Source organism: Rhinoraja longicauda, chromosome 5, assembly GCF_053455715.1.
Source record: "Rhinoraja longicauda isolate Sanriku21f chromosome 5, sRhiLon1.1, whole genome shotgun sequence".
Taxonomy (NCBI): domain Eukaryota; kingdom Metazoa; phylum Chordata; class Chondrichthyes; order Rajiformes; family Arhynchobatidae; genus Rhinoraja; species Rhinoraja longicauda.
The window spans coordinates 24,324,401-24,351,342 of NC_135957.1; the positions used below are offsets into that span (position 1 = coordinate 24,324,401).

Sequence of the window (26,942 nt, forward strand, 5' to 3'; positions counted from 1 at the left end):
AGTGAAATATTTTGGAAAGCCATACTCATTAGAATCCTGGTATTTTCTGTAAAACAAGATATTATTACACCTATCAAGTGTTACAGAGGTTTTAGTATTGGTAGGAGTAATGGCCACCTGCTTTAAGAACTCTATCATTCAGGAAACGCAAGGTGGTGCGCCTTAATAACCACCATCTGATGGCTCGGACATCCACCATCATGAAATATTTTAAGAGATTGGTTATGGCCCCCTTTTCACTTCAGCATCTAAGACAGCATTGGTCCACTGCAATTTGTCTATCGTTGCAACATTGCATTCTCAGCCACTTATTGTACTCCTGTACACCCTTGACTATGCTGCCAAATTCTGCTCAAACACCATTTACAAGTTTGCAGATGACACCACCATAATAAGCCGGATCTCAAACAAAGACAAAATCGAGTATAGGAAGGTGGCGGAGAACTTAATAACATGGTGTTAAGCCAACAACCTCTCTGTCAATGTCAGCAAAACAAAGGAATTAGTCATCAACTTCAGAAAACAGGGTAGAGTACACATCCCAGTCTACATCAATAGTGCTGAGGTGGAATTGATCGAGAGCATCATGTTCTTCAGACGTAAACATCACCAACAATTTATCCTGCTCCAATAACATTGACGTTCCAGCCAAGAAAGCATACCAACATCTCAACTTCCTCAGAAGATGAAGGAAATCCGGTCTCTCTCAATGGACTTGTTATTTTTTATAGATACACCACAGCTTGGTCTGGCAACTGCTCTGCCCAAGACCGCAAGAAATTGCAGAAAGTTGTTGACGCAGCCCAGCATATCATGCAAACCAGCTGCCTGGCCCCATTGTATCTCTCTACACTTCATGCTGTCGGGGAAAGCAGTCAACATAATCAGGGACCACTCACACCTATTAATGTAGGTGAACCTCAGATGTACCGATCTAAAGATACAGAATTCTTCTTTGAAATTAACTGTTAATTATTCATGACATGGTTCCACTGGCAGGTTTCTGGCATTACTAGATAGGGAACTGGAAAATCTCGTACCCTTGGTACCATGTTGACTTTATCCACCTTCTTAATTACCACTTCCTATAAATATCTGATGATAGCAGCATTGTTACAATCCTGTATTTTTCTACAAAACCTTCTCATACACATTTCAATCACAATCTACAGAAGCACTAATTTTGACACATCAGAGAATTATACAGCACGGAACCAGGGATTTTGGCTCACGAAGTTTGCGCCAACCATTCAAGATTGATTAACATTAATCATAAATTATAGTGGCCAATTAATTCACCAACTTGTATATCTTTGTGATACAAGAGGAAACTGGAAGAAACCCATGTGGTTATAGGGAGAACATGCAAACATGAAAGACAGCACCAAAGAAGTTGTGGAGCTGTGAGGTGGTAGCTCTCCTGGCTGTGCCACAACACGATTTTAATGTATTCCACTACTTTCAATTATATTAAATTTCTCATATATCCAGATCGTGCTTGTCAAATCTGCATTTTTCTAAACATACATTTTCTAAATATATCTAATTTTTCACATTTCCTACTTTGCCAAAATAGATCCATTCTCACTGAATTCAGTCAAACCCAGTACACATATGCATATTTTAAGTTCTGCAATATTTGAAAAGAGGATTAATTTCCTTTCTCTGTGAATCTAAAAAAATTAAAAATTTTGCTCATTTTATCCACTGGAATTATAGCCACAGACGTGAGCAGTCCTTCCAGGTGAGACAGCGGTTCACATGCACTTGTCTATCCTCATCCATTACATGCAGTGTTCCCGATGTGCCCTCATGTACTTTGGCGACACAAAACGTAGACCCCGTGACCGTTTTGCTGAACATGTGCTGGATCTGCCAAGGCCTGCTGGATCTCCCAATTGCTAACCATACAGACCTGGGCCTCCTGCATTGCCAGAATGGGGTGGTAAACATACTGGAGGAACAGCACCTCATGTTCACAAAATGCTGGAGTAAGGAAGCAGGTCAAGCAGCATTTCTGGAGAAAAAGAATAGGTGACGTTTCGGGTCGGAAACCTTCTTCAGACTGGAGGGTTGGAACTGGAGGATTCCGACCTGAAACGTAGGCAATTCCTTTTCTCCAGAGATGCTGCTTGACCCGCTGAGTTATTCCAGTATTTTGTGTATCTTCAGAATAAACCCGCAACTGCAGGTCCTTTCAACAGCATCTCATATTCTGCTTGGGTGGCTTCAATATAAACATTGAATTCTCCAATTTTAAACAAGTACATAACCCTCGTCCCCTCCCTTCTTCCCCCCCACATATATCCCCCCTTCCCCCCCCCTCCCTCAACTCGCCCCTCTCCCCCACCTGACTTGAACCTATTTCTCCCCTCCATCTCCCTTCCATTAGCTTCACAACTTGCAACACTTCAATCCTTCTGTCTCACACCTTCTGTCTGTCTTTTCATCTCTGGCCTTTGTCCACTCATCTGCCTATCAAAAGACCCTACTGGACTACCCAATTGAATTACCCAATGGACTAACAGAACACAGAAGAGTACCATTTTTCAGAGCCATTTTTGTTAACATGAACTTTTGCAAAAAACAAGGAGTCCACCAATAAAAAATGATTACAATTCAAATCACTTTTGACTCATCTGTATCATTAACCTGTTTTTAAAAAAATTAATCGTTAAAGTTAATATCACTGGCAATTATGAATTTTTTCCTATTATTTCACCTCAATTGAAAAGGTATTGTTTCTTCCCCGTTACTCTACATTTCAGGTTCTGAGCAATTTTCTGCATATAGTTAATGTTACATACCTGTGCATCCCAATTTTTATTTAGATAATAGATACACGTGACACATCGTCCATCTCCATTAGGATTGTCAACATGACGTACATATCCGGTTCCATTGCCTGGGTAACATGCAACCATTGCCTGTAAATCAATTTACAAAAAGAGATAAAAACATCATTACATTTTGAATTTAGCCTGACATCAGTCTGAAGGGTCTTGACCCGAAACGTCACTCATTCCTTCTCTCCAGAAATGTTGCCTGTCCTGCTGAGTTACTCCAGCATTTTGCATCTACCTTCGATTTAAACCAGCATCTGCAGTTCTTTCTTACACATTATTACATTTTGAATTGCAGTTAAAAACTTTTCACGCTCCATTCTTTCTTAAAATTGTAGTTTACGAGATGCTACTCTTGTCCATTGAACATTTAGTCCACCGTTACCTGTGCTATTTATGCGTACCTTTTTATATTTGGTCTTAATTAAGCCGTTAGATAAAATAAAGTTTCTGGATCCTTGCATATTGCAGGATTGACTTTGTATATATAATCAAATGATTTGAAAATGAAGCGAGTTAGCTTTCCTTCGACTATTTAATTGACACTTTAAAAATGAAATGTTGCTAAGATTGTCATAAACAGTTAGTATGGAGATAGATTGTATTAGAAATATTACCTTGGGGGGAAAAAAATCCAAATCTCCCACTCCCAAGTCCCACGTTTCTTTCTCCTTTCCCCTTCTGCCAACACCCTGACCCCATCCACGCATATCCTTCCATCTGGCTTTATATTTCACTCATCCACTTTCCTTATTTGGCATTTTTATCCCCTTTTTATCTTTAGCCATTGTCACTTACTCCACCAATCTATTCATCACCTGCCCTCAGCTGCATCCACCTATCACTTGCCAGGATTTGTCCCACCTCCACCGCTTATTTCCATCTGTCTCTCCATCATTACATTAAAATATTGATTATGCTCACTATCTCAGTAACTCTCTCTTTTGCCTAATTTTATTATGGACGATGCAAAATGTCGTCCATTCCCACAACAGATACTGCCTGACCTGCTGAGTTCCTCCAGCACTTCGCTTTTTGTTCAAGAATCCAACATCTCCTGTTTTTTGTGACTACATTCAGACATAATGTTCTTCAAAGCTGTGACAATGGAAAATCTGACCATATTCAAATGTTGAGTTCCAGGAAAGATGAACTGAGATATGCAAGTCAAGAACTTGTTTAAATTACTTGAGACAAAAGGGGAGGATAAAAGGCAGTTTGTAATGAAAAATCTTTTTTTTTTGATGATCTTAAACATTGAAGGATTAAAAAAAGATCAACAGTATCTGAACAGAGAAAAGAATGTCAGTCTGAAGAAGGGTCTCGACCCGAAACGTCACCCATTCCTTCTCTCCTGAGATGCTGCCTGACCTGCTGAGTTACTCCAGCATTTTGTGAATAAATACCTTCGATTTGTACCAGTATCTGCAGTTATTTTCTTCCACTATTTAATGTCATTTGAATCAGCAAGGATGATTGCTTAAATGTCTTTTTTTTAATTAACCAGCATCTGCAGTTCTTTGTTTCTATCCCAAGGGTGATTGAAGAGTCTATTAGGCAGTCTTCTCACTTCAATAAAATAGTTTTCAGATGGTCCATAAGTTTATCCAGGGAATAAAATTAGGCAAAAGAGAAAGTCGCTGCGATTATGAGTGTAATCAATATTTTAAGTTATGTCAGTCCTTACCAGCTGCTATGGGTTAAAATATGCCTTAAATATTCCCTCAGATGTCCAAAATCATGCTCGTACTGGAATATGTACTTATTACAAGAAAGTAAGATACACAGAAGACCCATAATAGGTAGCAATGCCACGACATAGTAAGTGCAGTGAAGTGAGTAGAAGCAAGACAGTTGGAAATGAATGCTGAGGACTAATATGGGAAAAAGCATATTATAAATGGCACAATTTTAAAGAGGATGTTGTTGATGCCTTGATTAATTATTAAAAATGAAACAGTAAGTATTTACAAGATAAAGCATTTGCATTACTTGTGTTTAAGTTGACGGATAGAATCCAAAAGCAAAGTGCAGGCTCGAAGGGTCGAATGGCCTCCTCCTGCACCTATTTTCTATGTTTCTATGCTATGACGGTGAAACAATTAAAAAAATTGATCAGACATTAGTTAGGAGTATGGTGTTATTGACAGTTCCAAGTATTACGCCTCAGGAAGCATACTAAGGTATGGGAAATGGGACAGAGTAGTAGTACCAGGACGGCTTTAAGCAAAAGAGATAAAGGGTCGAAAAGGTAGGGCTAAAGTAATAGAGTCACAGCATGGAAACAGGCCCTTCGACCCAACTTGCCCACGCCGACCAACATGCCCCCTCTACACTAGTCCCATCTGCCCACACTGCCCGTTTATTAAACTTATTGTATCCATGTACCTGTCCAAATGTCTCTTAAACATTATGATAGTGCCTGCCTCAACTACCTCCCCGGGCAGCTTGTTCCATATACCCACCAGCTTTTGCGTAAAGATGTTACTCGTCAGGTTCTTATTAAATCATTCCCCCTTCACCTTAAACCTATTCCCTCTTGTTCTTGATTCCCCTAATCCGGGCAAGAGACTGTGCGTTTACCTTTTCTATTCCTCTCATGATATTATACACTTCTATGAGATCACCCCCTATCCTGCTGCGCTCTATGGAATAAAGTCCTAACCAGCTCAACCTCCCCCTATATTTCAGACCTTCGAGTCCTGGCAATATCCTCGTAAATCTACTCAGTACCCTTTTCAGCTTGACACCATCTTTCCTATAACATAGTGATCAAAACTGAACACAATACTCTAAATGTGGCCTCAATGTCTTATACAACTGAACATGACCTCAGAACTTCTATACTCAACACTCTGATTGATGAGGGACAATGTGCCAAAAGCCTTTTTGACTACCCTATCTACATGTGATGCCACTTTCAAGGAACTATCTACCTGCACTCCTGGGTTCCTCTCCTCTACAACACTCCCCAGAGCCCTGCCATTCACTGTGTAGGCCCTGTCGTTGTTAAACTCCTTGTACTCCTGCTTACATAGATTTCTTCTGTGCTTGATTATGTTCCATACTTACTGGATTTTGTGAATAAGTGCAAGACATAAAGGGCCCACACCCTAACGAGAATTGCTGCAGACAAATCTGTTATCATGCCGTGCATTGAGCTGCAAGGATTTTCTGTGAATCCTGCATGGATCTCATTTGGATTCTGCATTGTTCTGGTGGAACATTTTCGTCTTTGATGAGGAAAGTGGATTGAAATAGACATGAGTAACTCTACTTGGATGCAGTAATGGACACAAACTCTTATAGAAGTTCGGAATCTTAAAATTAGCATTGGCCATAAAGGGCATTTAACCATCATGTCTGTACTACTAGGTAGACACAAAATGCTGGCGTAACTCAGCGGGACAGACAGCATATCTGAAGAGAAGGAATGGGTGACGTTTTGGGTCGAGACCCTTCTTCAGACTGATGTCTATAATGCTGCTCTTCTTTCAATGGTGCTATTTCCTTCCCTCATTTTCTCAGTCCTTTCCCTACAGCATTTTGTCCTTCACCACACTTCAATGATGTTTCTCAAGAGAAATGTTCAATTCTCAGTCCTAGCTACCAGCTGCTGAGCAAATGTCTGTTAGAAGGCTGGAAATACTGTTCATTTCCAGTGAAATTAAAAATACCCACTACGAGTAGCAGATGCTCAATAGTTATCTCTCATCTCAGGGGAAAAAAACCCTCGATATTAACTTCAAGGTGAGTGATAACTTACCCTCAAGAGAATCTTAGGCTTGTCGAATAAAACTAAATGATATGATTTAGTCTGAAGAAGGGTCGACCCGAAACGCGAGTCTGAAGAAGGGTCTCGACCTGAAACGTCACCCATTCCTTCTCTCCAGAGATGCTGCCTGTTCTGCTGAGTTACTACAGCATTTTGTACAGTGCCCTCCATAATGTTTGGGACAAAGACCCATCATTTATTTATTTGCCTCTGTACTCCACAATTTGAGATTTGTAATAGAAAAAAAATCACATGTAGTTAAAGTGCACATTGTCAGATTTTAATAAAGGCCATTTTTATACATTTTGGTTTCACCATGTAGAAATTACAGCTGCGTTTATACATAGTCCCCCCATTTCAGGGCATCATAATGTTTGGGACATATGGCTTCACGGGTGTTTGTCATTGCTCAGGTGTGTTTAAATGCCTCCTTAATACAGGTATAAGAGAGCTCTCAGCACCTAGTCTTTCCTCCAGTCTTTCCATCACCTTTGGAAACTTTTATTGTTGTTTATCAACATGAGGACCAAAGTTGTGCCAATGGAAGTCAAAGAAACCATTATGAGACTGAACCAAGAATAAAACTATTAGAGACATCAGCCAAACTTTAGGCTTACCAAAATCAACTATTTGGAATATCAGTAAGAAGAAAGAGAGCACTGGTGAGCTTACTAATCGCAAAGGGACTGGCAGGCCAAGGAAGACCTCCACAGCTGATAACAGAAAAATTCTCTCTATAATAAAGAAAAATCCCCAAACACCTGTCGGACAGATTAGAAACACTCTTCAGGAGTCAGGTGTGGATTTGTCAATGACCACTGTCCGCAGAAGACTTCATGAACAGAAATACAGAGGCTACACTGCAAGATGCAAACCACTGGTTAGGCGCACAAATAGGATGGCTGGGTTACAGTTTGCCAAGAAGTACTTAAAAGAGCAACCACAGTTCTGGAAAAAGGTTTTGTGGACAGATGAGACAAAGATTAACTTATATCAGTGATGGCAAGAGCAAAGTATGGAGGAAAGAAGGATCTGCCCAAGATCCAAAGCATACCACTTCATCTGTGAAACACGGTGGTGGGGGTGTTATTGCCTGGGCATGTTTGGCTGCTGAAGGTACTGGCTCATTTATCTTCATTGATGATACAACTGCTGGTGGTAGTAGCATAATGAATTCTGAAGTGTGTAGACACATCCTATCTGCCCAAGCTCAAGCAAATGCCTCAAAACTCATTGCTGGCGGTTCATTCTACAGCAAGACAATGATCCAAAATATATTGCTAAAGCAACAAAGGAGTTTTTCAAAGCTAAAAAATTGTCATTTCTTGAATGGCCAAGTCAATCACCCCGATCTGAACCCAATTGAGCATGCCTTTTATATGCTGAAGAGAAATCTGAAGGGGACGAGCCCCCAAAACAAGCATTAGCAAAAGATGGCTGCAATACAGACCTGGCAGAGCATCACCGGAGAAGACACCCAGCAACTGGTGATGTCCATGAATCGCAGACTTCAAGCAGTCATGGCATGCAAAGGATATGCAGCAAAATACTAAACATATTATTCACAAAATGCTGGAGTAACTCAGCAGGTCATACTAAAATACTAAACATGACTATTTTCATTGACATGATATTGCTGTGTCCCAAACATTATGGTGCCCTGAAATGGGGGGATTATGTATAAACACTGTTGTAATCTCTACATTACCAAAATGTATAAAAATGGCCTTTATTAAAATGACAATGTGCATTTTAACCACATGTGATTTTTTTCTATTACAAATCTCAAATTGTGGAGTACAGAGGCAAATAAATAAATGATGGGTCTGTCCCAAACATTATGGAAGGCACTATATGTACCTGCAGTTCTAGATTCCTTTGTGTTACAACATTCCCCAAAGCCCTGCCATTCACTGTGTAGGTCCTGCCCTTGTTAGACTGCACAAAATGTAACACCTCGCACTTCTCTGTATTAAATTCCACCAACCATTCATCAGCCCACCCGATCAAGATTCTGCTGCAATTTTTGACAACCATCTTCACTATCCACAATACCAATACAATACAAATAAAAATTTGGGGTTGTCCTAAATAATGAAAATAATACTCAAAAGATGACCGAATTGATTTTATAAGGATGTGAAGTTTAGAGAGAGAAAACAGATCCTTTTTGAGTGAATAAATAATCAGTGGTCTCAGATTTAAATTAATTGGCAAAACAGTTCAAAGCAAATGAGGAAAATATTTTTCACCCAAGCTTTGTCTAAATGTGGAATGCTCTACGTGAAAAAGTGGTAGAAATTGATTCCATTATGAGTTTTAAGACCACTGACAGGTACTTGAAGCTAACTAACTTGCAGAATAATGCACAAAAAGCAAGCAGAGATATGGGAATAAGCACAAACACTGAAAATGTCTATGATTTAAAAAAATATAGCACCTTTCATAAACTCGGGTCATCCCAAATCAATGTACACCCAGAATAGATTTGAATTACTGTCAGAACAGAAAACAGAATTTACACTCAACAAGCAATGACAAAAAGCAATATTACAATCACAAAATAATCTAATTTGTACATGACAATTCCCTTGCTCTTCTTTGAAATAATGTCATAAGATCTTTTCCTTAAATATGAGAAATGGAGCTCCACTTACCTGTCCTATAGATTAACAGATGTATAATCATAAAACCTGCTTAAGGTGCAATGTGCATAACATTTATTTTGTAGGTGCCCTTATAATTTAAGGTAGAAAGAAATATTAAATGAAATCAAGTTTCACACATATTACTAAACTACTTTAAGTTATACAGAACAAGTGAAAATTAAAAATGATGTAATTAACTCATCTTAATTTGACCAGTGACTCAAACTCTGGAATTGGTTTAATTTATTCCAATCAGACTTTTAAACTGCAAGACTCTCAATCACAGGCCAGAGTTAATTTGCACACCTTGTAGGTTGACTCACGATGTTTATGTCATTTAATACTCAAATTTCAGTGATGTGGAAAGAAAACATGAATTAAATTGTAGAACCAAGCCTCTCCTTTACAATCCAAAGTAGAAAATGCATGTCAATAAAGGGCCAAAGCACAACAGACAGGATGAAATAGCCTACCACTGTGGAGATATCACATAAAACCACGTTTACATCAAAGGACAAATAACAAAGAACAACATGTGATGGCCAAGTAGTGATTCCACCAGCACAAACCACAAGCTCCAAGGGAAAACCTGGGGTAGTTGACAATACTCCAAATGCAGCCTCAGTAATGTCTTGTACAAGTGTAATATGATGTCTCACTTCTGTACTTAATACCCTGACTAATGAAGGCTAATGTACCAAAAGCATTCCTTGCCACCCTATCTACCTGTCCACTTTCAGGGAACTGTGCACCTGTATCCTAGATCTCTGTGCTCCAAAACACTTCCAGGACTCCACCATTCATTGTGAAGGTCCTGCCCTGATTTGAGTCCCCAAACTGCTACAAATCACACTTATTTGCATTGAACATTATTAGCTATTCTTCAACCCACTTGCCCAGCTGATAAAGAACCTGTTGTAATTTTTGATAACCCTCTGCACTGTCTACACTAGTGTCTTCTGCAAACTTACTAATTATCCCTAGCACATTCTCATGTCCATCATTAATATAAACCACAAACAGCAATTGGCACTGCGCCGATCCCAGAGGCACACCACTAGTCCCAGGCTTCCAGTCCGAAAAACAGCTTTCCACCACCAGCCAAAGAGTTCTCAATGATACCAAACTCAAAAGCCAACAAATACTTTTATGAATAAAGGCTATAATAAGCCAAATCCATTATTTTATATTTAAGAATCCCTTTATTATGGAACAAGTATAACAAACATTGGTTCCAGATCCTAATCTCCCTTGCCATAGGCAACCTTTTGAGTTACAGAGTTTCAACTTCCACAGCTTTTTTCAGAGGTATATCTCTCACAGAGCTTGGGTTTTGACTTTACGTGCTTAACCCATCCATTATTGAAGATAAAGGCTACATAACTATCTCCCCTTGATAGTTGTGTATGAAGGAACAGCAGCTGCTGGTTTAAATCGAAGAAGGGTCTCGACCCGAAACTTCACCCATTCCTTCTCTCCAGAGATGCTGCCTGTCCCGCTGAGTTACTCCAGCATTTTGTGTCTACCCCTGATAGTTATTTAATTAACCGTCACCATGAATAAATGGATTCCAAAGTACCAATGTAATCTGTGGTTGTTGGATTGCTTAGCTATCTCTTAAATGCTGCTTTTGCTGTTTAGCATGAATGTCATCGTATTATAGCTCTACTGGCTTGGTGGGTGAAATTGGTGCTGTTCATATACATCTGCAAAAAGGAAGATGGCAAAGGATGTTCATATTGGTTTATCCAAAATCTTTATATTCAATTAATGCAAACTCAATTGGTCAATCACACCTTTTTATACTTGTGCTTGTACATAGAAAATATTGACCTTTACTATCCACGTTGCTAATCAATATGCATGAGGAATGATTTATCTGCTTTTTGAAGCAGAAAGCAATAATCAGTTTACCTATCAGTTTGACTGAATAACCCAAGACTCCATGCAGGTCAAGAATCAACATTGAGGATTTAAGATCGATCGACCGACCGTCCGTCCGTCCGTCCGTCCGTCCGTCCATCCACCCACCCACCCACCCACCCACCCAACCACCCACCCACTACTAAAACTCTCAGTCCGTATGTATGTGTGTTTGTGCAAAGCATAACTTTTATGCTTCGCACAGCCAAAACGGTACACCATAGTGCCACCGTTGCACCACCTTACTCACCATTATCCTGGGCACAATCTCTAACAACTCTCATTCAAATTGAACCTACATTTTTAAAGCTACAGACATTTTAAAGTTTAAAAATTCACTTTCTAACCCATTTCCTGAAACTCCTCAACGTATGACGTCACAATGCTCCACGTTTGACTTCATTTGCTCCTCACTCGCCAAAACAAGATGGCCACTGGCAGAGCCGCCGCCCGCCACGCGCTCAGTCGTCCCCTCTCCTCTCGCCTCGCCCCTCACCTTTCCCCTCGCCTGGTCCCGCCCTGGCGGAGACTCGCACGTCGGCAGTCAGCGTTGAACGCACGGGCACTGGTAAGTGCCTTTCGCAGCCAACGGTTCCACGGAGGGGAGTGGGCGTGGCGGCCGACTGGGTGGAGGGGAGGGTGGGGGGAAAGGGGGACAGTGGGGGGCAGGAGAGAGTAGGGGTGGGGAGAAGGAGAGAGTGGGGGTCAGGAGAGGGGGAGGGGGGGAATAGGGGTGAGGAGGGGGGAATGGGGGTGGAGGCAGGGCTGGGGGCGTGGGGGTGGGGGCAGGGGAGGGACAAGTGGGGTAGGGGTAGGGGGGGATGGAGTGGGTCAGTGGGGGGAGAAGGGGGGGATAAGGGGGATTGAGTGGGGGGGGGTTGAGGGTGCCACACCAATACAGGAGAGGCTTTGAGTCCAGGGCTCACTCAGTGACGTCACCCTCTCCCCTTCCCTGTTCCCCCTCTACGAGGAATGGGCCCAACGGGTCCACTTGGTCTAGTTTTATTATAAAATTCAGATTACTGATTATCAGATTAAGAAATTTGTCACGAGCACAGTTACAACTAGTATGATTTTACGCCTCTAGAATAACTTGTTCTCAAGTCCATTAAAACTCCTTAAGTACACATCTGCAAAAGCCACAGGTAAAGATTTGTTTGATGTGAAAAATAAATGTTTTCCAAAACAATTATCATTTGTTCCAAACAGCACACAAACTTACAAAGCTTAAAATCTCAAAACTATCAAATAAAAACAGTATCTTGTTAAATAATACTATTTTTGCAACAGATGTTCTATTTTCCTCTTCTTGCACACTATTGTATGCGAATTTAGCCACCACCCCAGATTAAAATGAACTTGTGTGAACTTCCTGGTATTGGAAGTGTGCCAGACAGGCACTGTTCTTAATGATCTTGCTACGTGCAGTACGTGCGGCAGCTTGCTGCTGATCTACAACTATGCCGGGCACTGAGAGGAAATCTCAAGGATGAGTAAACATATCAATCAATGTCAGAATAGTGTGGGTAGCTGAACTTAACAAACTACTTTTTTGTTAGCTTCAATGAAGAGACCCCAAAACAACATAAAACATCAAGATGTGTAATTTTGAAATTAGTTTAAACATTTAACAGTGAAAAGGAAAACCTTTCCTTAAAAAGAAATTATTGGATTACAAATGCACAATTTATCGAGAGGCGGATTCATAGAGACAGAGATATCACACAGCGTCAAAACAAATAAATACAATGGAATGTAATTCAGTATGACAGATGTGGGTTTCAAAAATGTCAGCAAAACTCGAGCAAATCATTGAAAGTTATCAGGATCTGCACAAATGTTTTGCTGAACAGGATAGTGGAATGTTTCAACATATCAATAAACCAACAAGTAAAATTACAATATATAGATAAGTCATGACTATACTTTGACCAGGAAATCACATGTATAAAATTACTATATGTTCAACCAAATATGGACACTGAAATCATACTTTCAATCATTAACTGGTTTAAATTAAGTACATTTGTAGAAACCCAGTCAAAACATGGAAATATTTTTAATGTCCTCAAAGTGATAAATTTTCTCTCATTTTCTTCAGTTCTTAAAAATCTCAAAATAACTGAAAATTATATTTAAGGCTGACCACAATTAACTCATACGCAGTTAAAATATTCAAGGGGGCATTATAAGTTACTCTGCTAAATAATGTCAGTTTCACCGAATATATTCTAAGCACGCATCCAAAATTGAATTAGCCTGCACAACATTAAAGAATACAACTAAATTTATAATTAAATTAGTCATTGATTTATTTTTGTAGTAACATGTCATAATGATGTGACCTTGCTAATAACTAGCATTAAATCACTTCAGTGGAAAATGAATTTTGCCAGTTTTCTCCTGGTCAACCAATTGGTTCTTAAACAATTGAATTATGCCATTCCTCTCAAATGAAACAGCATTAATAGAAAATGGGTTTGAGCAACATGACACACATTTAGTTTGATACAGACAAGTTGACTGAAGAGGGACAAAAATGTACATGTATTCTGGAAGTAAAATATAAATGAGTTGACCATTTAAATAAAACCAGAAATTTCAAACAGCACAATGTTCCTTAGCATGGTCAAAACATTCAACGTTAGTATTTGACATCCCAAAATGCATTCCCTCACACATATGGATTAAATTCCATCTGTTGCCACTCCACCCAAATTTTCAACTAATGTATGTCCCTGTGTATCCTTTCACAACATTGTCTAATATCTTCTACTCCACCCATTTTTGTGTCGACAGCAAAAATACTAATCACTATACCTACATTCCCATCCTAGTCATATATAGGTATATGCAGCACATTTTCTTGTGGACAATAAGGTGCCAGTATGCATATCTTTTTCTGCAATAGTGTCCATGTTGGATTGGCATCCTATAAGGTGCTTTAAGGTGTTTAAGGGATTAACTGCCTCAGTCATACAGCACGGAAACAGGCCCTTCAGCCCATCTCGTCCATGCCAATCCACACCCCATCTACGTTAGTCACTTTTGCCCGCGTTTGGCCCATATCCCTCTAAACCTTACCTATCCATGAAGCTGTCCAAATGTTTTTTAAATGTTGTTATACCTGCCTCAACTACATCATCTGACAGCTTGTTCCATGTACCCACCACCCTCTGTGAAAAAGTTGCCCCTCAAATTCCTATTAAATCTTTCCCCTCTCACCTTAAACCTATGTCCTCTAATTCTTGATTCCCCTATTCTCGGTAGAAGACTGCATTCATGCTATTTATTCCCCTCTTGATCTTATACACCTTTCTAAGATCACCCTTCAGCCTCCTGCACTCAAAGGAATAAAGTCCTGGCCTGCCCAACCTCCCTCTATTGCTCAGGCCCGAGAGTATATTTTCTCAAAATATTCGCATCTAATTTAATTAATTTATTTTATTTTCCGAACCAGGCCAGTACGCTCTCTACAGTACACCTGTACATCTTCCCAATCTTGTATTTCTCCACATTACACTTTATTTGCCAAATTTTTGCCTTACACTAAAACTTATCGATGAATCTTGTATTAGCAATTATCCTACCCATTCTGAACGCTAATATATTCTCCTCAGTACTATGAGATTTGAACTTGTATAACCGTCTTTATTTATGCAGTACCTTATCAAATATCTTTTGGAAATCCAAATAATTTTTTCTACTGGTTCCCTTTTATCTACCTTGTTCGTTACACTCTCAAAGAACTTATTTTCTTGAATAAGGATATTATATTTATAGTTTTGCAGTTTGTTAGGACGTTTTGGCAGACTTCGAAAACATTCATAAATTACAACAAATGCATCCACTATTTTTGCAATCAATTATTTTATCAACCTAGGTTGCGGGCTATCACGTCCAGGAAACTTGTCAGTGTACAGTGCCATTAGGTCTCCTATCTTTTATGATTGTGATAGTTTTTGAATTCCTCCCTCCATTTCTCCCCAAATTCTCTATAATTATTGGAATGAAGACCGATACCAAATATTCGTATAACGTTTCTACCAATTCCTCATTCTCTGCCTCAATTCCCTATGAAGGATTTCCCATTGTTAATTCACTAAGGGATCAAACTTTACCAGACCTATTCTTTCTTTTTTGTATACTTAACACAATAAGTATCTAAGCTGCAGCAAAAGTTTGCTTATTTGAGTGGCTATAGAGCATTTGTTCTAATTTGATAAAATGTCCCAATTTAATGCTCACGATTTGAAATAATCTTGTCTTTTGAATGAATTTTCATACTACTGAAGTTGCTGAAATTGATCATTTAACAATTGTGGTAGGTTTTTTGAATGCAGGTTATTGTTTAGTCAATGGGATACTTAAGGTTGCTCCCTATAATTAACGCTAGAGTAATATTGGAGTTTGACAAATAGATAATTTTCAAATAGAAATGCTGCCATTATTACTTAATTTTAAAATGATATGGACAATGCTTTGATTAAAAATAGGTTCTCATTTTTGTATTGAGTAGAGATTGGTCCATGTGGCCCACATTCACATTATAACCAGTGGGTTTCCCCCACAGCACAAAAATAAGCTGCTTGGTGGATACATTAATTACACTAAATTTCCTACAGTGTAGATGGGTGGTAGGAGAATCAGGCTGGACTTGATGTACAACTGAGAAAAGAGGTTAAAGGAAATAACAGAAGGCACAGGATTGATGGTACTGTTATGAGAATCGGCATAACATCAACAAGTCAAATGGCCTCCTTTAAAGTCATAAGGAAACATGAGAATCTGTTGCAGCAGTACTATCACAGAAGCTACAACTACCCTTAGTTCTAGAGAGAAGGCGACATAAATTGAATAGTTTCCCCATTCATTCAGATAAGGTGCAATATGTGGAGAGAATCCAGAAATTGGAGGTGCAAAGGGACTTACGGAGTGCATGTGCAGGATTCCCAAAAAGTTAATCTACAAGTCAAATCGGTAGCGAAGAAAGCAAACTCAATGCTATCATTTATTTCAAGAGGGCTTGAATACAAAAACAGCGATGTAATGCTGAGGCTCAATAAGGCGCTGGTAAGGCCACATTTGGAATATTGTGAGCAATTTTGGGCACCATATCTGAGGATGTGCTGGCTCTGGAGAGGTTCCAGAGGATGTTTACAAGAATGATCCCAGGAATGAGTAGGTTAACCTATGATGAGCCTTTATCGGCGCCGGGCCTGTACTCGCTAGAGTTTAGAAGATGAGGGGGGACCTCATTGAAACATACAGAATAGTGAAAGGCTTGGATAGAGTGGATGTGGAGAGGATGTTTCCACTAGTGGGAGAGTCTAGGACTAGAGGTCATAGCCTCAGAATTAAAGGACATTCTTTTAGGAAGGAGATGAGGAGAAATTTCTTTATTCAGAGGGTGGTGAATCTGTGGAATTCTTTGCCACAGAAGGCTGTAGAGGCCAAGTCAGTAGATATTTTTAAGGCAGAGATAGATAGATTTTTGATTAGTACAGGTGTTAGAGGTGGTGGGGAGAAGGCAAGTGAATGGGGTTAGGAAGGAGAGATAGATCAGCCATGATTGAATGGCGGAGTAGACGATGGGCCGAATGGCCTAATTCTACTCCTGTTACTTATGACCTTATGAGTTATGGATGCTGCCATGCAGCAGGCATAGAATGAGGCCAAATTCCTAAGGGCAGCTAAATTCAAGAAAGTTTTTGCACAGTTTTCCTCATAGTGTTTTGAGAGATCTTGGACAGTGGTTGGTTCTGCTCCCTTGGAGTTTCAAATGGCAAATATCTCATCTATAATGCTTCCTGAACACACAATGTAATGGCCACTGAGGAACTTCAAAGACTGAGTAGAGACCACTCAGCAGTTCTGTAATCCATTCTGCCTCGTTTTCCGAAGCCTTGAGCTTCTCCTCCCTGTAATGACACGATGAAGGTGTCAAGATCTATGTGAAACTCCTCTCTGCCTAATATTGGATCCTCAGCAGGGAAATCATAGTTACAGGACGAGGTGTTCCATACCGCATCTGAGCCCAGGATGAGGTGTTCCATATCCGTCTACACCGCATCTGCGTTCAGGATGAGGTGTTCCATACAAGGACATTAGAGATGTCCTCATTCTTTAGGAAACGGGGGTTCCCCTCTTCCATTATAGATGAGGCTCTCACAAGGGTCTCCTCAATATCCCGCAGCTCCGCTCTTGCTCCCCCTCCCCCTATTCATAACAAGGACAGAGTCCCCCTTGTCCTCACCTTCCACCCCATCAGCCGTCGCATACAACATAATATACTCCAACATTTCCGTCACCTCCAACGGAATCCCACTACTGGCCACATCTTCCCATCTCCACCCCTTTCTGCTGAGACTGTTCCCTCCGAAACTCCCTGGTCGACTCGTCCCTTCCCACCCAAACCACCCCCTCCCCAGGTACTTTCTCCTGCAACCGCATGAGATGCAACACCTTTCCCTTTACCTCCCCCCTCGACTCCATCCAAGGACCCAAACAGTCTTTCCAGGTGAGGCAGAGGTTCACCTGCACCTCCTCCAACCTCATCTACTGTATCCGCTGTTTCAGGTGTCAACTTCTCTACATCGGCGAGACCAAGGGCAGGCTCGGCGATCGTTTCGCTGAACACCTCCGCTCAGTCTGTCTTAACCAACCTGATTTCCCATTGGTTCAGCATTTCTACTCCCCCTCCCATTCCCAACCTGACCTTTCTGTCCTAGGCCTCCTCCATTGCCAGGGTGAAGCCCAGCGCAAATTGGAGGAACAGTACCTCATATTTCGCTTGGGTAGTTTACACCCCAACAGTATGAACATTGACTTTAACTTCACCATCAATGGTGCTGCTGTGGAGCAGGTGAGCAGCACCAAATTCCTGGGGGTGAACATCACCGAGGATCTCTCCTGGAGCAACATCACCACGTCCATCGCCAAGAAAGCCCAGCAGCGCCTCTACTTCCTCCGCAAACTGAAGAGAGCAGGAGCCCCCACACCCATCATGTACACTTTTTACCGAGGCGCCATTGAGAGCATCCTCAGCAGCTGCATCACTGTGTGGTTCGGAAGCTGCACAGCCTCCAGCCGCAAGACCCTGCAGCGCATAGTGAACACTGCTGAGAGGATCACTGGCGCCTCACTCCCAACACTCCTGGTCCTTTACACCACCCGCCTCACCCGCAAAGCATTGAGCATTGTGGGTGACCCCTCCCACCCCTCCAACAGCCTCTTCACCCTCCTGCCTTCAGGGAGAAGGTTTCGCAGCCTGAGGTCGAGCACCACCCGACTAAAGAACAGTTTTTTCCACCAGGCTGTCAGGATGCTGAACTCTCTCCCCTCCCTTCCTCCTCTCTCCCCTGCCCCCATTGGACCTGGACTTTAACACCCCACACACACGCACATCCAGCACCAGACACTTTTTTTAACGCTGCTATGGACAGGCTTTGCACTACTGTTCATTATTTTTTTATTGTAATATATTCATCTTCATCTTTTTTTTTTTTTTCATTGAAGTGACTATTTTATATTGATTGTTGTTTGCTGTGCCTTTTTAATTTTAACTTAATTTAATGCACTTTATTCCCCGGGATTGTGGGAAACGGTATTTCGATTTTCTGTCTGTGTAAACTAACTGAAAATTGACAATAAAGTTGACTTTGACTTTGACTTGACTTTGAGACAGTCCCTGCTTTCCCTTTCTATCCCCTCCCCATCCCAGTTCTCCCACCAATCTTCCTGTCTCCGACTACATCCTATCTTTGTCCCGCCCCCTCACCTGACATCAGTCTGAAGAAGGGTCTCGACCCGAAACGTCACCCATTCCTTCTCTCCAGATATGCTACCTGACCCGCTGAGTTACTCCGGCATTTTGAGCCTACCTTCGATTTAAACCAGCATCTGCAGTTTTCTTTCCTACAGAGTTAGAGTCCTTGTTTTTCAGTTGATATGTGGTTTCTTCCATTTGTTGGCATAGTGATACAAAGAGACTGAACCAGTAGACGTCAAATAGTTATACAGCATGGAAACAGGCCCCTTCAACTCAACTTGCTCATGCCAACCAACATGCCGCATCTACATTAGTCCCACCTGCTCGCGCTTGGCCCATATCCCTCTAAACCTAACTTTTGTTAGCTGTCCAAATGCCTCTTAAATGTTACTAAAGTACCTGCCTCAAGTACCTCCTCCGGCAACTCGTTCCATATAGCCATCACCCATTTGTGTAAAAAGGTTACCCCTAAGGTTTCTATTAAATCTTTCCCCCCACCACCTTAAACACAGACGTGTTCTGGATTAGCATCAAGAACACTGGAGGAATAGAATCTCAGTTAAGGAATTTTGAACAAGCTCCTTCCAGTAGGTGCTGACTACCTCTTCATCTTTGATAAACTCTCCTCTCAGCATGCTGGGCCTTTCAGTGTTGGAGCTATCGATAACCTTGACATTGCTGAAGAATCCACACTTTTCATGGGCATCTGAGATACTGGAACTCCTGCACTATTTCCATTCACCATGTGTTTTTTATGCCTCAAGCCTTTTGTTGGATAGGCCTGCTGCCTGTTGAACTGTTTTCTTCGTGAGGCCTGATGGAACTTCCAAACCATGAATGCTTTCAAAACTACTGCAGAGCATGTTAGAAAACATTACTGAAAAAAATCATGATACAAGTAAGAGCTTTGATTGTGTTGGTGCGAAATATGGAATGAACAATAACATTAACTGATGTTTAACAGCAGGGCCCCTCTTGTTACATGAGACAGTTTCTGTTAAATTCACAGCTATCTATCGAGTTTTAACAACCAACAGGATGGGAAGTGAAACCACTCACTAATTATTCAGTAAATAAATGGAACTAACAATTAAAACAAATTCCACTTTAATTTGAGACTCTAATCACGATGAGAAGAATAAACCATTATACCACATTGTGGTTAATGTGTGAACTAACAGTTTCTATGGTCCAATTCTGAGGTGAAGCTGAACAAAGCTTACTATGTCCAAATGACTGGCAAAGATAGGCTTAGGTCTTTATCAGAACTCAGCAGAAGGTTTTAACAACACTAAAATGTGCCTTTCCCAGTTCCATCTCTTAACTGATTAAGTGTTGAAGCAATGAACAGACTGGGCTTAGTTTTTGTCAATGATTAAGTAACCACACTAATTGCTTATCTTGCAAATAAGCTGCCATTTATGCAGCACAAAATTCTACTTTCTCATGTTGGTTGTTGATAGATAGTTACTTTCATAAGAAAGATTAATAAGCAATCATGCTTGGTATACCATTCAAAAGATGGTTTACCTCATCATCACTTTACTTATTTTATATAGCACAAAATTAAAGCTGGAACACAGCTAATACAATAAAGAAAAGGCTAGAATATCATAAATGTAAATAATTTTTTGTTTGAAATGCCTCACATTTTGAAATATTTATCCAAACTATTGTAGCACACTTAAAAATGTTGATTTTTTAAAAACTAGAAAACTTGTCAAGCAGTAACTGAAATTTAAAATGGCAATAAGATCTTACTTACATGTTGTGACTAATGTAACATTTTTATGGTATCTTATAATAAGGTTAGTCTCCAAATTCCTTGTATGAATTATCCTTATTTGCTCTTGATTGCATCGAAGAAGGTTGCAAAATATGGCTACCTGCACGGAACAACAGAATCATAGGTAGTAATTTAAGGATTTCCACATAAAACAAAAAATGGAAACAAATCCAGGTCTGAACTATTGAACTATGTACCTGCATTCCTAGATCCCTCTGCTCTACAACACTTTCCAGAGCCCTACCATTCATTGTGTAGGTCCTGCCCATGTTACTTTCCAAAATGGAACATCTCACATTTCTTTGTGTTAAATTCCATCAACCATTCCGCAGCCCACTTGGCCAACTGATCAAGATACTGCGGCAATTTTTGACAACCATCTTCACTATCTGCAATACCACCAACGTTTGTATCAACTGCAAACTTGCTAATCTCACCATGCATGTTCTCATTCAAATCCTTGAATATAGATGACAAAAAGTAATGGGCCCACCACCAAACCCGGAGGCACACTACTCACAGGCTTCCAGTCCGAGAAGCAACCTTCCACCATCACCCTCTGCTTCCTTCCATGAAGCCAATTTTGTATCCATTCAGCTATTTCTCCTTGGATCCCATGCAGAATAACCTTCCAGAACAGCCTACCAAGTGGAACCTTGTCGAATGCTTTGCTGAAATCCGTATATGCAACATCTACAGCCCTGCCCTCATCAACCTTGTATGTTAAGGTTCTTCACGTTCATTTGGGTACTTTCTGTATGTGCTTAGACTTTTCAGGCATACATCTAGCGACAAACTACAAATGATGTTAAAGGAATTTTTCTACAGGTTTCTTTTAACCTTTTGCCAATGAATTAAAACCATTTCTCAGTCTTTTTCCTTAAAACAAAATGCTATACTTTTACATACAGTGCCCTCCATAATGTTTGGGACAAAGACCCATCATTTATTTATTTGCCTCTGTACTTCACAATTTGAGATTTGTAATAGAAAAAAATCACATGTGGTTAAAGTGTCAGATTTTAATAAATGCCATTTTTATACATTTTCGTTTCACCATAATATTTGGGACACAGCAATGTCATGTAAATGAAAGAAGTCATGTTTAGTATTTTGTTGCATATCCTTTGCATGCAATGACTGCTTGAAGTCTGCGATTCATGGACATCACCAGTTGCTGGGTGTCTTCTCTGGTGATGCTCTGCCAGGCCTGTATTGCAGCCATCTTTAGCTTATGCTTGTTTTGGGGGCTAGTCCCCTTCAGTTTACTCGCCAGTCAAGAATTGACGATTTTTTGGCTTTGAAAAACTCCTTTGTTGCTTTAGCAGTATGTTTGGGATCATTGTCTTGCTGTAGAATGAACCGCCGGCCAATGAATTTTGAGGCATTTGTTTGAACTTGAGCAGATAAGATGTGTCTGTACACTTCAGAATTCATCATGCTACTACCATCAGCAATTGTATCATCAATGTAGATAAGTGAGCCAGTACCTTCAGCAGCCATACATGCCCAGGCCATAATACCCCCACTCCGGTGTTTCACAGATGAAGTGGTATGCTTTGGATCTTGGGGGGTTCCTTCTCTCATCCATACTTTGCTTTGCCATCACTCTGATATAAGTTAATCTTCGTCTCATCTGTCCACAAGACCTTTTTCCAGAACTGCAGTTGCTCTTTTAAGTACTTCTTGGCAAACTATAACCTGGCCATCTATTTCTGTCGCTAACCAGTGGTTTGCATCTTGCAGTGTAGCCTCTGTATTTCTGTTCATGAAGTCTTCTGTGGACAGTGGTCAATGACAAATCCACACCTGAGTCCTGAAGAATGTTTCTGATCTGTTGGACAGGTGTTTGGGGATTTTTCTTTATTGTAGAGAGAATTCTTCTGTCATCAGCTTTCAAAGTCTTTTATTGTCACGTGTACCAATTAAGGTACAGTGATATTCGATTTACCATACAGCTATACTTAAAAAAAGCAACATGACACCCAACTACATAAAAGTTAACATAAACATCCACCACAGTGGATTCCCCACATTCCTCACTGTGATGGAAGGCAATAAAGTCCAATCAGCTTCCTCTTTATTCTCCTGTGGTCGGGGCAGTCAAACTATCCAACTAAGCTCCCACAGATGGCGATCAAAGCCCCCGCCTCTGGGTGATCAAAGCCCCCGCCTCTGGGTGATCAAAGCTCCCGCGTCGGGGCGATCGAAGTTCCTGCGGCTTGGAGCTCCTGAAGTCGGTCCCTAACCAGGGACTGCAAGCTCCACAATATTAAAGTCTGCAGGCTCCCATGGTTGGAGCTCCAAAGTCGATCCCTGGCAAAGGGTTTGCCAGCTCCATGTTGTTAAGTCCCACAGGCTCCTGTGGTTGGAGCTCCTGAAGTCGATCTCCAGCAGAGGCCGCCAGCTCCTCAATGTTAGGCCACAGTGCGGACGGAGATACGATATGGAAAAAAAAAAAATCGCATCTCCTTCGAGGTAAGAGATTTAAAAAAAGTTTCCCCCAACCCCCCCCACATAAAACAAGCGAAAGAACACTAAAACATACATTTAACACACACTATCAAACATTAAAGAAGAAAGAGATAGACAGACTGTTGGCAAGGCAGCCATTGCTGGCGCCACCCAGCAGTTTGAATATTGTACTCAAATATTTGATAGTAAGTGTACAATCAGAGGTGTGGTACCAAAATAATGAAGAATGATAGACGCATGTACAGACCTATGCTCTTCAAATTACCAGGGTTACCTTTCGCACCCTTATGCCCAAAAGGATGTTTCACCAAAATCAAGTAACAGCATATAAACATATGTACATTAAAACAAAATGCTGCAGATGCTCAAAATCAGAAACTAAAAGAGAGCAAGAATTGCTACTCTGGGTCATGTACCATTTATGGAGAAAGAAACACAGATCATTAACCTTAAACATAATCTATCATTAGAAGTACGGTAAGTTAAAAATGAAACAAGTTTTAAAGAGAAAGGAGGGTATTGATATTAGTTTGTTATCTTCATGTGTACAGAGATAAAGTGAAAAACTTTGTTTGCATGCTGTCCTGTCCAATTATACTATACCTGAATACAATCAAGCCATACACAAATACAACAGGCAGTGCAAAGAGAAAAGCACCAGATGGATAATATAGTGTTACAGCATGACAGAGTGGGCAAATACAAATACAAATGCACAGGGTCCACAATGAGGTAGGTTGGGAGACCAGGACTACAACCCATCACAAACTTGAACTTAAGGACTGAAGGGTTTAGAAATGTGATGTTCTAAAGGTTGTCAGGAAAACCAGGAGTTTGTGTTTCAGTACAAATAAGAGAAATGGAAGCACTGTGGAGGAAGTATGGGCACATGGAATTTGAAAGAGCAATGTGGCCATTAAAACCAGAACAGTAGGCAACAGTTGACACGGAACAAACTACAGAGTTGGAACAGAGGACTGAGGAAATAATGTGGCATTTAATTGATTCCTGAAGGATTTTGGAAAAAGATGCTAGAGAGCAGAAACAAAAGAAAAGAGTAGTACCACTGAATGAAAGAACAGGTACAGTAGCTTCAAGGAATATTATGCTTAAAAGACATCAACTGGAACCCAATAGGGTAGTTATGGAGCTCTACAGCATACAGTAGAAACAGGCCCTTCAGCCCAACTCATCCATTCCGACCGTTGCTTAATCAAACTACTCCCACTTGCCTGAGTCTGGCCTATATCCGTCCAAACCTTTCTTATCATGCATCTGGCCAAATGTCTTATACATGTGTTAATTGTATCTGTCTCTGCAAGTTCCTCTGGCAGCGCAGACCATATACACACTCCACCCTGTGAAAAGCTTGCCCCTAGGACATTTTTTAAATACTCCCCCCTCATTTTAAACTTATGTCCTCTGGCTTTAGACTTCCCCACTTTAAAGAAAATTATGGCCAGTCACCTTACCTAGGCCCCATATTTTTATATATCTTTATAAGGTTGACAATTTATCAGATGGAGCAGATCCACAAGTTGATAATGGAACAGAAAATCAGAAAATCCACCTGCAATTCATCAACATATTGCACCATTCACATACATTCCAGCAAAGGAGGTGGAATGGGGGGGGGGCATACCCAGACAGACCCAAAGTGGGACACAGTTGTGTATGTGTCTGGTAAATACTAAACTTCACCAAAATTAGAAAATATTGCTAACAATTAAATGGTAGCAGTACAGTTCACTTGATAAAAATTCACAGATAAATTATCAGTCGCTATACTGAAAGCCTCGTGCTGGTGAGGCCAGGAACAGAGAGATAGAGGGTATGAATTTATGGCTGAGGGGCTGGTGCAGAGAGCAGGGATTTAGATTTCTGGACCACTGGGATCTCTTCTGGGCTAGGGGTGACTTGTACAAAAGGGACGGGTTACATCTTAACAGCAGGGGGACAAACATTCTGGCAGGCAGGCACCTGTGGCTTTAAACTAAGTAGTGGGGGGGAGGGGTTAACAAATTGGGAATATGAAGATGAGGTTAAAGGGAATACAGGAGATATTGCAGAAGACTCTCGGAAGAATTGGAACAGAAGTTCTAGAGGGGAAAAGAGATTAAGGGCAGGGCAATTTGTGACCGATGTGAGAGGGGAGGTAAATACAGAAGTTAAACTGTTGTACTTAAATGCGCGTAGTATAAAAAATAAAGTGGATGAGCTTGTGGCTCAGTTAGTCATGGGCAAGTATGATGTTGTAGGGATCACTGAGACATGGCTACAAGAGGACCAGGGCTGGGAACTGAATATTCAGGGGTACACAACGTATAGAAAAGACAGACGGGTGGGCAGAGGGGGTGGGGTTGCTCTGCTGGTAAGGAATGATATTCATTCCCTTGCAAGGGGTGACATAGAATCAGGAGATGTTGAATCAGTATGGATAGAAATGAGGAATTGTAAGGGTAAAAAGACCCTAATGGGAGTTATCTATAGGCCCCCAAACAGTAGCCTCGACATAGGGTGCAAGTTGAATCAGGAGATAAAATTGGCGTGTCACAAACGTAATGCTACGGTGGTTATGGGAGATTTCAACATGCAGGTAGACTGGGAAAATCAGGTTGGAAATGGACCCCAGGAAAGAGAGTTTGTAGAGTGCCTTCGAGATGGATTCTTAGAACAGCTTGTACTGGAGCCTACCAGGGAGAAGGCAATTCTGGATTTAGTGTTGGGTAATGATCCTGATCTGATAAGGGGACTAGAGGTAAAAGAGCCATTAGGAGGCAGTGATCACAACATGATAAGTTTTACTCTGCAAATGGAAAGGCAGAAGGGAAAATCGGAAGTGTCGGTATTACAGTATAGCAAAGGGGATTACAGAGGCATGAGGCAGGAGCTGGCCAAAATTGACTGGAAGGAGGCCCCAGCAGGGAAGACGGTAGAACAGCAATGGCAGGTATTCCTGGGAATAATGCAGAGGTTGCAGGATCAATTTATCCCAAAGAGGCGGAAAGACTAAGGGGAGTAAGAGACACCTGTGGCTGACGAGGGAAGTCAAGGACAGCATAAAAATTAAGGAGAGGAAGTATAACACAGCAAAGGAGAGTGGGAAGACAGAGGATTGGGACTCTTTTAAAGAGCAACAAAAGTTAACTAAAAAGGCAATACGGGGAGAAAAGATGAGGTACGAGGGTAAACTAGCCAATAATATAAAGGAGGATAGCAAAAGTTTTTTTAGGTACGTGAGGAGGAAAAAAATAGTCAAGGCAAATGTGGGTCCCTTGAAGACAGAAGCAGGGGAATTTATTATGGGGAACAAAGAAATGGCAGACGAGTTAAACCGTTACTTTGGATCTGTGTTTACTGAGGAGGATACACACAATCTCCCAAATGTTCTAGGGGCCGGAGAACCTAGGGTGATGGAGGAACTGAAGGAAATCCACATTAGGCAGGAAATGGTTTTGGGTAGACTGATGGGACTGAAGGCTGATAAATCCCCAGGGCCTGATGGTCTGCATCCCAGGGTACTTAAGGAGGTGGCTCTAGAAATAGTGGAAGCATTGGAGATCATTTTTCAATGTTCTATAGATTCAGGATCAGTTCCTGTGGATTGGAGGATAGCAAATGTTATCCCACTTTTTAAGAAAGGAGGGAGAGAGAAAACGGGTAATTATAGACCAGTTAGTCTGACATCAGTGGTGGGGAAGATGCTGGAGTCAATTATAAA

General features: G+C 40.9%; 1 protein-coding gene across 3 annotated transcripts in view; it reads right to left on the reverse strand.

The window, feature by feature from the left end:
- egln1a (egl-9 family hypoxia-inducible factor 1a) overlaps positions 1 to 26,942 on the reverse strand; it is a 72,379-nt gene that overhangs the window by 29,092 nt on the left and 16,345 nt on the right. For 2 of the 3 annotated variants that reach the window (XM_078399130.1, XM_078399132.1), the window contains exon 2: positions 2,808 to 2,927. The exons of the other annotated variant lie outside the window; for it this stretch is intronic. In XM_078399130.1, the coding sequence (XP_078255256.1) occupies positions 2,808 to 2,927 (120 nt within the window). The remainder of the gene's footprint in view (positions 1 to 2,807; positions 2,928 to 26,942) is intronic. 3 annotated transcript variants of the gene reach the window in all.